This window comes from Sander vitreus, chromosome 8, assembly GCF_031162955.1.
Source record: "Sander vitreus isolate 19-12246 chromosome 8, sanVit1, whole genome shotgun sequence".
NCBI lineage: Eukaryota > Metazoa > Chordata > Actinopteri > Perciformes > Percidae > Sander > Sander vitreus.
This window is the reverse complement of record NC_135862.1, coordinates 28,843,812-28,856,545: the sequence shown is the minus strand read 5'-3', so window position 1 is coordinate 28,856,545 and position 12,734 is coordinate 28,843,812. Positions and strand designations below refer to the sequence as shown.

The following is a 12,734-nucleotide window of genomic DNA, read 5'->3' as shown; positions in this document are numbered from 1 at the left end:
GCCCATCCCAACCCCATTTCCTCTTTTTGATTTGTGTTTCAACTGGTTATTGTTTAGTGATTTGCCAGAGCTCTGTATTAGTTATTGTTTGGCTAGTAGATTGGACGTTTCGTAAGCATCTGTTTACGAAGATTTGAAGTTTATTGCTTGCTGCTTTTGTGGTTCTCCATGTTTCTGTGACGTTTGAGTTGAAGATACAGATTTCATTTTTTGTTTTGAACTCCATTTTTGTCTTAGTATTAAGGTATTAAGAAGGATGATCTTGCCTTTCCTATGTCCATCTCTTCCAGTGCCTGTTTAAAGCAGACTGTTTAAAACAGGTTCAAAGCTGTATTACCTGGAGATATGTAAGATTTGCTGCTGTTTAATTAAACCAGTTTCACAGTGCAAATACATTACAAATATTTTCTTACATTACATTTTTTAATGAACATGTAAAGTCTTTACAATATACAGAAGTATGCTTTGCTGTACACATTATTTACTGTATGAAACATTTTTGGTTTTACAAGGCCCTCGAAATTACAAACTCTATCACACTCTTTATGATCTGAGAAGTACCAAAATAAATAATACAATCACTTACTGAAGACTTCCCTGACCATAGTTATATACACATTCACTATGAGGCATGCATTTTTTATAGACACCCCACATGCTTAATCATCACAATTAATTTTAAAGTTTGCTTATACACAGTTACACTGCCAGTAGCTACAAAGGCTGCTCCTTGGTCATCCATTTACAAAGTGCTCTATTACAGTGTTAAGTCCTACTTGTAGATTCGTCTGTTGTTGCTCAGGGCCTCTGTCAGCTTGGTTTGCATGATCTCCTTGGTTGAGTATAAGGGCAGCTCCAGGGTTGAGAAACATGTGTGTGTCATAGGGTAGTACTGGTCGTAGGAGAGGTCCTGGACTTGTTGAACTTTGACAGTCATCTTGATCTTTTCCATTTGAAGAAACGGCACCCTTTCAAAGCCAGTCACAAACCCTAGTGGAGGGAAAAGTGGTAATCAGCAAATTTCTTGCGTTCTGCACTACCTTGAAGTCAGACTGCTGATTCAGACATAATTGTATCACTGCTCATGCTAACTACAGTATAACAGTTGTCCAAGCAACCACCGTTGTTGGTAAAACATCATCTACTTTCCCACTAACCAGATACCAAGTGTCGAGAACAAAACATGTAAAAACTTTCATAAACCATCTATATTGAAAAGGCTCTGGGTGGTAAAACAATATTGATAATTAACTTAATTTGTTTCCAATGATTAGTTGCTGTCCCTTGAGTCAACATCAGTATATAGCAAGTCTAGTAGTAGTAGCAGATTTATTATTTTCTTTACAATACTTACAAAGGAAAGCTTTCTTTTGATCCTCAGTTAGTTCATCAAAAACCTCCCAAAACATCTGTATGGTGGGGTGTGGTGGTGTGGTATTGTACTCCCCCTCATAAACTGTGTTCTAAAAGCAGTGAAACAGACTGTTACAATTACTTCTGTTAATTTGAAGTATTCAAATCAAGCACATGAGGAAGCGATAAATCAGGTGCAGAGAAAACTAGACCACGAGGAGCTCTTGTTTTGGACCTTACCTGTTTCAGCTTTGCCCAGTCTTGGAAGTCTTTGCCCACCAGCACCTCCTGCAGCTCCTTCGGTCGAAACAGCTTCACCAAATCCCTGTCACACACCTGGAAGAAGCCACGCTTGAACTCCTGAAACACACTCTCCACTGATGTGTTGAAGGCATGATTCACGTAGGCATCCACAAACTCCTTCCTGTTTAGCAGATTAAAGTTTCAAGTCAATAAAAGAGTTTGTCCAATTATTAACTGCTCTGTTCCACTTAATTTCAAGAATGAGTGATTGAAATCCAAACTCTTTGACAGGCATTTTACCGTGGAACTACAAAACATAATACAATATAGTCTCTGGCTATGGCTGGATATCTAGTTTTGGCAAACATGTCATTAGCATAGCGTGAGCGGATTTGTTGAGTTTCCTCGAAAAATAGCGAAATGCTCTGAATGAATTAGAAGAAGCATTACATGCATTATTGACGACATCGCAGAAGGCTATGGTTTATAGCCTTCTGCGATGTCGTCAATATGGCACGTAATAAAAGTTTTTTGGTGGTTTTGGTTCACGTTGGTTTAGATTAGGGAGCCTCCTAGTTTTAGCTTTATTACCCATGGCTACAGTAGTTAGCAAGCATTTACTCTGAGGTCTAACTTGGCTTGTTTACGTTTGTGAACGTCTTTGTCACCTTGAACGTTCAAGGAATGATCACGACTGTATAAAGAAAACTGGATACTGCGTTGGAGGGAGGGCCACATTCATTCCTATGAGAGTTGCTTAGTGGCACATGAAGCTATAAAAAAAGTTATAAAAAGTAAGTTTTGATTCAAAGTTTGATCACTAAATACAAGGGGTTATTTTGTCTTGTTTTTTTGGGGGGGTGGGGGCTTTTTTCCCTTTATTTCAGAGTGACAGTGGATAGACAGGAAAGGTGGAAGAGAGATGGGGGATGACACGCAGCAAAGGACCGCAGGTCAGATTCGAACCCGGGCCGCTGCAAAGGCCACATGGGGCGCACGCTCTTACTGGGTGAGCTAGAGGTCGCCCCTTGTCTTGTTTTTTATCGCTTAAATGCTTTGTTTAGGAAGGCTTTATTTTATTTTTTCATATTAACAATGGATTGCACAATTATGTGTTTTGTGGAAGAGGTCGCTCATTGCGAAAAACACCAAATTATCAGCAGACAGTTCCTCTCGGCCCTTTTGAGCTTTATGGTATATTTAAAATTATTGTTTGGGTTTTTTTAATAAGGCATGGATACTCGACCCGAGCCTGACGGGTCCCAACGGGTCCTGACGGTACCCGACGGGCCGGGCCGGGTTCGGACAGATATTTAGAAATGATGGTCGGGTTCGGGTCGGGCTCAGTCACATCAGTGCGATAAGGCATTTGTTGTAAAATGGTGCTGCGGCTCCTTTAAGAGAGCTCAGTGCGTGTGTAAAGTGGGCAGAAGAGAGATAGAGAAAGAGGAAGCAGACGTGTAGATGCGACCGGAGCAGAGTTGGTGGAATAAGTTTAAGGTTTGTACACAGTGTGTGCAGTGTCCGAGATAAACCCCAGACTGAAAGCCAAGTTCATTCATTTGCTCACCAGAAACGGGATTTTAACCCTGGAGGTAACGAGTCTCCCCTGGTTTTCTGATCATGGTCGGAATCGAAGCAAGCAGGAAAGGTTAACACATTGAACATTTTAAATTAAACAGCTTATTAACGTGCGCTTGTTCCCCCGTGTGCGCTGATGCGCTCATCTGTTGACATTTATGAATGCCTTCCTATAGCTGCTTAATAAAAGCTTTCCACACAAACAAATGTACGTGTCATTAGTATGAGAAAAAAAAGAGATTTTAACTGTGTTTAACTCGGACATGAATATCTTAATGCCTGTCGGGCTCGGGCCGGGTTCGGTCAAGGCTCTGTCGGACGCGGGCCTGGTTCGGACGGAAAAATTCGTCCCGATCAGACTGCTATTTTTCAACCCACAACTTCACTGTTTTGGTCCACTCTCACTGCACTCATAGCAGTGATAGAGGACTTGAGTCGCTATTCTCTAGACCAGGGGTCTTCAATGTTTTTTAAGCCAAGGACCCCTTAAGTGAAAGAGAGACGGAGCAGGGATCCCCTACTACATGTATTGTATAAAATGAAGTTGCATATGGGCCTACAATAACATGAATCCAATAATATGTTGGATTCATGTTAAGACTTTTAAATTTTTTACAATAATTTGGAGGCCCCCCTGCATTGACTCTGATGACCCCCTGTTGAAGATCCCTGCTCAAGACTAGTGACTCGAGTTGCTTTCACACACTGATGACTTGGACTCGAGGATTTATAAACTAGGACTCGGGAGTTGGATGAAGTTTCTGACTATTTTGATGTATAATAGGCAGCGATGGAGCCCTCGAGTCCTGGACTCGTGACTCCACTCAGACTTCAATTCACGGTCGGTGACACGGCTGACTGTAGTGACACTTTGTGTGACACCCCAGATTTTGTGTTACATAATGTATTAAAAGTGCATGTGTATTTATAGTGTATTGTGAACCCATATATTAATACTAGTGCTGTCAAACGATTAAAATAGTTAATTGCGATTAATCACATTAATGTCACTCACAATTAATCACAATTAATCGCACATTTTTATCTATTCTAAATGTCCCTAGATTTCTTTTTGTCCAATTATTTTTTCTCATTTTAATGCATGGAAAAATGGATCGGCTTGCTTTGTGCTTTTGTCGCCTGGCCTTGACGAGGGGACGGAGAATTCGCATCAGCTGTGTGCTTGGCCATCAAGTGGTATTTCAGACTGGACGTGCTGCGATGATAGCTCAGTTCATAACGACAAAACAGACAGATCACTTTGATCTTGTCAATGGAACCATTTGGCAACTTTTTAAAAGTAAACTTTCCATTCAAAATCTTACTGGCATCCATTTCGGTGTCTCGCGCTCGCCTACGGCCTACTCTTTGGCCGGCTCGCAAGCCCAAACAAGTGTATGCGGTGTGCCTGTTGTTTTGTTTCCGGTCTAGCTAGATCCGGTGTGGTGTTGTAGTTTTTCTAACATTACTAGTTGTTGCAACAGCATGTGAAAAAAACTACAAAGTTTGCTATGCCAAAAAGAATGTTAATCTCGCGATAAAAAAATTATGGGTTTGGTAAAATGGGTTTGCGTTAACGCTGTTAATAACACGTTTAACTGACAGCACTAATTAATACTAATGTCACAAATATTTGGGCAGAGTAATAAATGCTTACTTATTTTGACCTGTCACTGGCTTTTCAGGATTGTCAAGATCAAGGTCAACGTCTGTCCCATCCCAGTTGATCTGTTGATCAGTTATCAGAAAGAAGAAGATGGTGAAATCACTGTTTTGGTAAAAGATAATAGATTGTCAGTTGGATATCAGAAGGAGGATAAATGAGAATAGATTATTGACCATCTATAAAACACATACTTTGAAATCCATGTTGAGACTTTCTATGACATTGTCTTCGTAGTCTTCCAGGATTTCCAGTAGACTCCTTGAAACACAAACAAAGGAACATTTAATATGCTGTCCAATGTTTACAGTATGATAAGATAAATCAGCACCTAAAACCAAAAGTGTGTGTGATTTAAATATACAGTAATGTCATCTTACTTTCCAACACATGGGCTGAATTCGATCATATCCACCAGTGAAGGTTTGACACCGAGCAGCTTCTTGAACAGAGCCAATGGGAATGGTAGGTGTATGATGCACTGGTTGTACATAGCCAATCCAGACAGAAGCCCAAACTGGAAGTATCTCTTGACCTCCTGTGTTGCCTGTTGTTGATGGAAGAGACATTTTTTTTAATCAGAAAAATAGAAAAGAAATATGACATTTCTTTATGAGGTAGGACCTTATGATCTGAATTGAATATTATGTCATTATTATTACGTATCAACATTAGAAGGGAATTCATTAAATAGTGATTTCTGAAAAAAATATTTTTCTATATGAGGATGTTTTACTTTGGAAGGGAACCATGCCAGCGTTTTGGAGTTGTTGAACATGAACATCCCATATTCAACTGACACCATCTCGTGAAAGACTTCGTGAAAAAAGTCTTTTTTGTAGAGCGGTACATCATCGATTGTAAGGTTTTCATCAAAATCAATCTAGAAGACACAAAGGCACAAACTAAGAGTGGCTTATACAAGAGTAACTATACAATAATGCAAGTTTAGTGGCTTTGACTATTATATCAAAACTACATAATTACCACAAGTGGCAACTTGTAGTCACTGTGAAGAGCAACCGCCAGTAGTTCAAGGGTGTCTTCCAAAACTGATCCTCGCCTCACGTCCAGTTGAAAGAGCAGGTCTTGAGACAGGGGAATGCATCCATATTCCCAAAACAAATCCAAGTAGGTGCGTTGTATTGCTTCCACCTGGAATAAAGTTCAAGATTTCATTTCTCATAGCTTATTTTACCGTTGTTGTGTTGTGTAACTGACGCCTAATTTCAGTGTGTTTCTCACATGGAGAACATATTCTTTCATACTGCAATAATACACACTGAATAAAAAACAGGATTTCCTGGTGATTTCTTGATCCTGAAAGTATCGTGTGTAAAGGCTAGTATGAGGCACAGTTCAAGGCTTCAGTTACCTTGGTGATTTCAACATTCATGTCAAAAGCAAATTGCTTTGACTCCAGATCCATCAGAATTGGAAAGCTACAAAGGATAAGTGGCTCAGCATGCATATTCTGAAAGGGAAAAAAACATACAGGTCTTTCACATTTAACAGTATGTATATGGATTCAATGTATGTATATGTCTGAAAAGTGTCTGAAAAGTGTCTGAAAAGTGACAGAAACAAAGGGAGACCTTGTACCTTGCGTTGTGACCGTAAATGCCAAAGCCGCAGATCCTCATGAAGAAAGTCTTTGTCAATCAACAAACAAAAATCACTTTCTGGCATCTTTCGAGGCTCTGCAATCCTGCTGTTGGCCTTTAAAATAAGTGTTGTATTCATTAGGTTAAAAGTATAGCAAAGTGAAAAGCCATAATTTGTTGTAAAAGTGAGTAGAATTACTGCTTAGGGATCATTATTTGTGACAGTCATAGAAAATACAGCCTATAACTGATACTGACGTTGTACATGTACTGGAGGACTAGTAACAGGTTTCTGACTCCAGAGTTGCGAGGAACAGGCTCATAGGACAGGATCAGTGAGAGGGCCTGCTTCCACACCTTAACATGTCTAACCATGGTGGAAGGTGGCAGTGAGGACCACCAGTCCCCTAAAGAAGACAACATGGAGATTTGCAGACATTAATGTCAAAGAGCATTTAACAACTGAGCCAATGTTAATAACATACCTTCAAACTATTAAAGGTATAATCCTTGAAGTTTCAGTCCTGGTTGATTTGTGGACACCCATGGTTACCAGGGTTACAGCAACTGGGATTGCATAATATTCGTTGAGCAGCTACTTTGTTAGGAATACAACAGAACAGCAGCTGGTGTATCTGTTTACAGTGCAGCCAAACAAACTCACATTGTTTTAATCAAGATAGTCAATAATAATTGCGACTGTGATCTGATTTCATGCTGCACACAGCGCAAGTAGTTTTCCACACAACATTTAGTTGGTTATCTTGCTGAGGAGCTGGAGGTGTGCATGTTTGACTACTGTATGTAAAAAGTCAAACATGCACACCTCCAGCTATCAATAAAAACTGCTCTATGGAGAGGTAACTGCTCATTGTAAATACATTGAATGGCTAATGCAGAAAGTATGCAGACAATAAATAGTCTTAAAAATGGAGTTTGATTTCATGAAAACTCTATTATTATAACTTTAATGTATATAACATTATTAAAAGAACAAGATAAAAATGTGTTTTGCTGTTGCTCCATGTGTGGTGGAGACAGTACCTATGACCTGGATGCTGTCAGCAGACAGGTTTATTACAGCAGCAGCGACCACCTCAGAAAGCTTTGTGCTCATTTTTTGCCGTTTCTGTCTCTGGATCACATGCAGGAGCTCATTGAGAAGCAGGTAGATTCTCAATCCCTCCACTCCCACAGGCTTCTTATCAAGGCAAGGAAGCAAGTGCAGGACAGCAGCCTCAAGCTGTTAGTTAGAAAAAAGGAAAAGGAAAAAACATCAGGACATTTTGGTTATTTATTTAACTGCCTCAGACAAGTTAGCAGCCTTATAAATCTCACTGTGCCAGTAACAAATAAATAGTAGTAAATAAATAAGTAAAATGATAACCAGATTTATATTTGTAATTTTATTTATGTTATGAAAAAACATCAACCTATCACAGAAATACTGCAATTTAAGCACTGTGGTACGCCAGGAGATGGCCTTGAAATACTGGAGTGTTGGCAGCCATGTACACATTAGATCCATTTCAGTTACATACCTCTGCGAAAACATTGTCCTTCTTTACCAGTTTCTTGAAAGCTCGTCGTGCAAGTGACAAGTTCAAGCCGGAGTACTTTGATGAAGTCTGGAAATGTTTATCTTTGCTAAAAATACAAAGAAAAAAGACTAAGCTCACATCCATATTGTACCAGCAGCTCTATGTAGCACAGTGGTGCATTGAGATAAGTGCTAGCATGCTAACATGCTCACATTGACAATGCTAACATGCTGATATTTAGCAGGTAGGCTATAATGTGTACTGTGATAAACTTCTTAGTTTAGTACTAAACACAAGGTATAGTTGAGGCTGATGGGAAGGTCATTAGTTTGTGTGTATTGGACAAATTGAAACTTTGACCCGATGATGGTGCTAAAATGCGGTCAGGAAATTACCAAAGTAATTGAAACGTATCATTTGGGAACCATGAATGTCTGTGCCAAATTTCATCACAATCCTTATAGTTGTTGAGATATTCCAGTCTTACCGACAGACAGACATTGCTATCGCTAGAGCAATGCCGCTAGCACGGCTAGAAAGTAAATGTTATAATTCACCAGAACAAAAAAAGGGATGATCATCCACTGTGTTTACCTTTGCTCAAGGAAGCTTGCATTCACACAAGATGCAGAGGAGAACATCCTGTGAATTTCCCTGTGAAGATTTAACATTTTTAGTCGATTGCACTGACAAAACATCGTTACATGTAATAGCTAGGGATCCAAATTAATAGTTTCAGTCATGACACAGTAATTACATATAAACTTCTAATGCAATATACTTACTGTTTTATCTTTTTCCATGACTTTGAATCACATTCAGAGGTCCATTTGTCAATCACATCATCGAGACAATGATGTGTTACATCGTTGTTTGCCTCCTCATGAAGGTCCTGGCAAATAAAAAAGTTGGGTTGATGGTCACATCATTATACTGTACACTCGACCATCATGGTCTGTACTGTATGTATTTGTGTTTGGTACCTCATTAGACCTGCATGTTGCAAACGAACAGTTTCCTCCTGCGAAGATGTTTCTGACTTTAGGATCATCAGTGGTGTCTGGAATAATGATAGAATAAAAATGTAATCTCTTTCGTGAAACCATTCATTGCATTCATATTATTTAATTAACTTATTTTAGAAATGTAGTTACCCTGTGGCAGTTGAACAGGTAGCGGCACAGACGGATGACTCTCCTCTCCATGTCCCAGCTGCCCCTGCTCTCCACACCCAAAGGAGTAGACCCTCTTGGAGTCTGTCAACACTAATGTGTGATGTCTGAGTAGGTGATATATTACAGACATGTTTAATGTCATCAGAGACATAAAGATACTTTGATTGTCTAGTTTTTTGTATAGTTTTCATTGGAGCAGCTTCCAAGACTCTTGCAATATTTAAAGTAAAATTCTGTTCTCAGAATGATTGCATTTGTTAAAGGTGATATACTGTACCGTCCACATGCAGTCTTGGTGACCTTTTCCCCCAAGAGCTCTGCAACAAGCCGAGGTCGTAGTTCATCTTTGAATGAGTTGTGCCCAAGCTGTCCATATTGGCCAGAGCCAAATGTAAACACTGCACCAGTCTGAGGAAGCAACCATACTACTATAGTTTAAAGTTCCTTAGCACCTTGGGTCCACCCAACTTAATTTAAAACTTATTCCGTCATTCCATTTGTACATGGTTGTTATTTGGTGAGTAAATTGGAATTATTTTATTTATAATGTCTGATGCTGTCTGCGTGATAGAAAGCGCTCGTTTTCAAGCAAATATGTGTAAAGGTAAATGTGTAAAATGTGTTAAGTTAGTGGTTACAACATCTAATAACACTAACAATACTGTACACAAACTTGTGAGAAGTTACTAAGGAAAGAGTCGGGAAAGAGTACAAATCAGGAATCTAACCTTTGTCAAAATGGCAGTGTGGTCCTTTCCACAGGAAATATGAATTGTTTCCTTCATGTTCAGGCAATGAACAGGAGTTGGTGTATGTCTGTCTATAGAAATAAATTAACAAAAGTTTGCATGTCATGGAAATACAGTTGTATAGATACGTTTTAAACTAACTACTGCACATGTATTGCTTGTATATTTAATCTTTAAATGTATGTAAAAAATGAAAGTGAAGGAAGCAAATACAAATTGAACTTGTTGCTACAGTACCTGTTGTGTCTCCCAGCCCGAGCTGTCCACAGTGGTTTCTGCCCCAGCCGAACACACCTCCAGAGACAGAGAGGGCGAAGCTCTGCTCTCCCCCTGCAGCGATCTGGACCAGGGGGAGCGCTGACAGGGATCGGAGGTGTTGGAGTGAATTGGCGCCGGGCTTCCTCTTCCCCAGACCCAGCTGGCCCCTGGAGTCCTGGCCCCATGTATACACCTGACCATCTGTGGAGAAATAACAATGACTTTGTGAGCTCACTAGTGCCGTCTACAATACTGTAGTCTCGCACTGCCAGACCTTCCACCACAGTGCTGCTGAGGAGGGTCTGGCTAGTCCACACGGCATTCCGGAATGGGAGGGAAAAAAAGTGCTCTGGTTTATTGGCATGTCTTTAAACCAATCACAATCGCAAAGCACCGGAAGGAGCCCTGGTGCCTCTGCAAAATAGCCTCGGGAAGGAACCTGTTTTGGTGGAACATGTGTACGTTCAAAAGTTGTTTTAGTCGTGCAACAGAAAACTCAGATTCGACAGACTAGCTAGCTGTCTGGATTTACCCTCCAGAGATCTGAGGAGCAGTTAACCATAGAATCCAGGGAGTGGAACGGCATGAATATAGACGAACAATACTGTAATCTGCTTTTTTTATACTCTTGCCTGACATCTGGCCTCAGTCACTACTGGTGTATAGAAAATATTCAACACAAAACTGTGTGATGTGTTTTACTTCACTGCCCAGAAAGGACAACCGCAGCGAGCGCCCACGAAATGGAAGACCTACACGTTCAGCAGAAGGACTAAAACCCAACAAGAAAGTGACCGACAGAGAAGACAAACACAGATAACCATTGGTGTGGCTTTTCCTAGTTGGAAGGCGCTGAAAAAAGAACATTTTAGGATGTCACCTTACTGCTCTTCAACAGGTTAGTAATGGGTGTTGTGATGTATTAGGAGTAGGAATTATTGCTCTATCATCCAAGGCTTGCGTCATGTGGATGTGCCCACAGTGTTGATGTCATTACTTAGAATTCCTCATGGGGGCGACAGAAACTACGCACTATAGCTTAAAGCATTTACAGTATTTAGTTTTCACATATGTCAATGCACTGACTCATTCAATCATATGCACCGGATGCTGGTAGTATGTGGATACAAGAACAATACATACAACATGTTTTTGCTTATGACTGTAAAGAGCCAATAGGCTACTCCAGTGGTAGAAATAAGGATCCTAATAATCATAAAGGATCCGTTCACCCAAATTACACACACAAAAACACCTTGAAACATTGAAGTTTCCTTTTAAATGAAAAAAGAGAATTACATAAATAATATCAACAGCAAAATCTCTTTCTCAATCCTTACAAATCTTTGTAATTGTTTAATACTCTGAGCACCAATAAAGGCAGAAGGCTCAGACATAACCAAGGCACATAAAACCCAACCTATCTGAATGGCTGGATACCAGTAGTACTAGATATATTCCTCCTTTCAGCTTAAACATCAGTTTATTGTTTACTGTACCTTTGGTCAGAGCAACTGAATGCTGGCTCCCACAAGCAACCTGACAAATTGGTATTTTACACAAAGCTTCCAGGGGCCTGAGAGAACAAGAAACAGAAATAATGTATACTGTAAGCTCGAATACTTAGTTATAAGAGCTGACCAGTATGAATCCAAGTAAAGATTTTGTAAGACACATTTAACAAAAAGTCACATTGTTCAAAATCTCATCACATTTTACACATTTCTTTCAAATTCAGGAAAGTGATTGGCAGCATAACCTTAGCTGCTCCTTACCTTGGAATGTAAGTGCGAGTTGCGTCCACACAGAGAACTTGTCCTCTCTCAGACAGCAGTATGACCATATCATCACCACAACTCACAGCCTGAATCTTCTCTTTACACTCAACAAACTCTGAAAGAACACAGACCACAGGAACACAGCAGGTGTAAGTGATGCGTCTGGTTATATGTCACCATTACTGCAAATGAGAAAACTTTTCTTTGCAAGAGGTTGAGTTAACTTGTTATACGTAAATAAATAGCCTACTGGCAGGAACAGAAAATAAGACTGATGCTCACTCTGTTTTCCTCGGGCTCTTCTCCCATCTTTGCTCAAATTTGTGCGAATAATGAACGAGTTTCCGTTATTTTTGACGAAAGCCAGCACGTTGTTACCACCGGACAGATCCGTGATGTGATAACTGACGTTCAAAAGATGAACCCCATTATCTGCTGTAGGCCTACTGTCGACATTTGAGCCATCTTTTAAGCGAAAGCCCCGCTGACTGTCCTCTCCCCATGCAAACATGTTGTCACAGCGCCTCTGCAGGGCCCACAGCTGCTTTTTAGTACTCGGTAACGAAACTTAAACTGGACACAAACTCTGCTGTGAGCAACGGAAAACAAAACCTAAACCTAAAAATTATCAGCAGGATGGAACGAAACTACAACACGCCGGGTGTCACGCTGACACGAGTCAGGTGATTTTACCTTTAAACGAAGACAAATGAAAGTGAAACTGAATATAGACGGTTATTAATATAAATGACTATAAAGGAGTTTTTTCGTTTCATATACAAAGAGTGA

General features: G+C 40.0%; 1 protein-coding gene across 2 annotated transcripts; it reads right to left on the bottom strand.

The window, feature by feature from the left end:
• Window positions 1-348: 348 nt before the first annotated feature.
• On the bottom strand, window positions 349-12,511 carry LOC144522558 (putative E3 ubiquitin-protein ligase HERC3). Of its 2 annotated transcripts, XM_078257734.1 has the most exons (23): window positions 12,228-12,511; window positions 11,943-12,060; window positions 11,667-11,743; window positions 10,147-10,368; window positions 9,889-9,980; window positions 9,438-9,568; window positions 9,140-9,264; window positions 8,969-9,045; window positions 8,771-8,877; window positions 8,580-8,639; window positions 7,986-8,091; window positions 7,489-7,687; window positions 6,703-6,851; window positions 6,443-6,559; window positions 6,216-6,314; window positions 5,828-5,995; window positions 5,577-5,723; window positions 5,221-5,387; window positions 5,035-5,101; window positions 4,835-4,905; window positions 1,594-1,777; window positions 1,355-1,463; window positions 349-990 (listed from the first exon to the last, which is right to left on the bottom strand). In XM_078257734.1, the coding sequence occupies exons 1-23, from the start codon at window positions 12,454-12,456 to the stop codon at window positions 773-775; spliced, it is 3,039 nt and encodes a 1,012-aa protein (XP_078113860.1). In that variant the 5' UTR covers window positions 12,457-12,511; the 3' UTR covers window positions 349-772. The 2 variants fall into 2 exon arrangements, with proteins under 2 accessions (XP_078113860.1, XP_078113861.1); XM_078257735.1 differs by lacking the exon at window positions 11,667-11,743 and having other exon boundaries at window positions 12,228-12,319.
• Between the last annotated feature and the right edge of the window lie 223 nt (window positions 12,512-12,734).

Bases quoted from the DNA above. Each gene is read 5' to 3' on its own strand.
- LOC144522558 (XM_078257734.1), bottom strand. From the start codon at position 12,456: ATGTTTGCATGGGGAGAGGACAGTCAGCGGGGCTTTCGCTTAAAAGAT. The intron at 5,724-5,827 runs GTAATTATGTAG...TGTGTCTTCTAG, and splicing joins ACTACAAGTTGCCACTTGTG to ATTGATTTTGATGAAAACCT. The intron at 4,906-5,034 runs GTATGTGTTTTA...ACTGATCAACAG, and splicing joins GTCTCAACATGGATTTCAAA to ATCAACTGGGATGGGACAGA.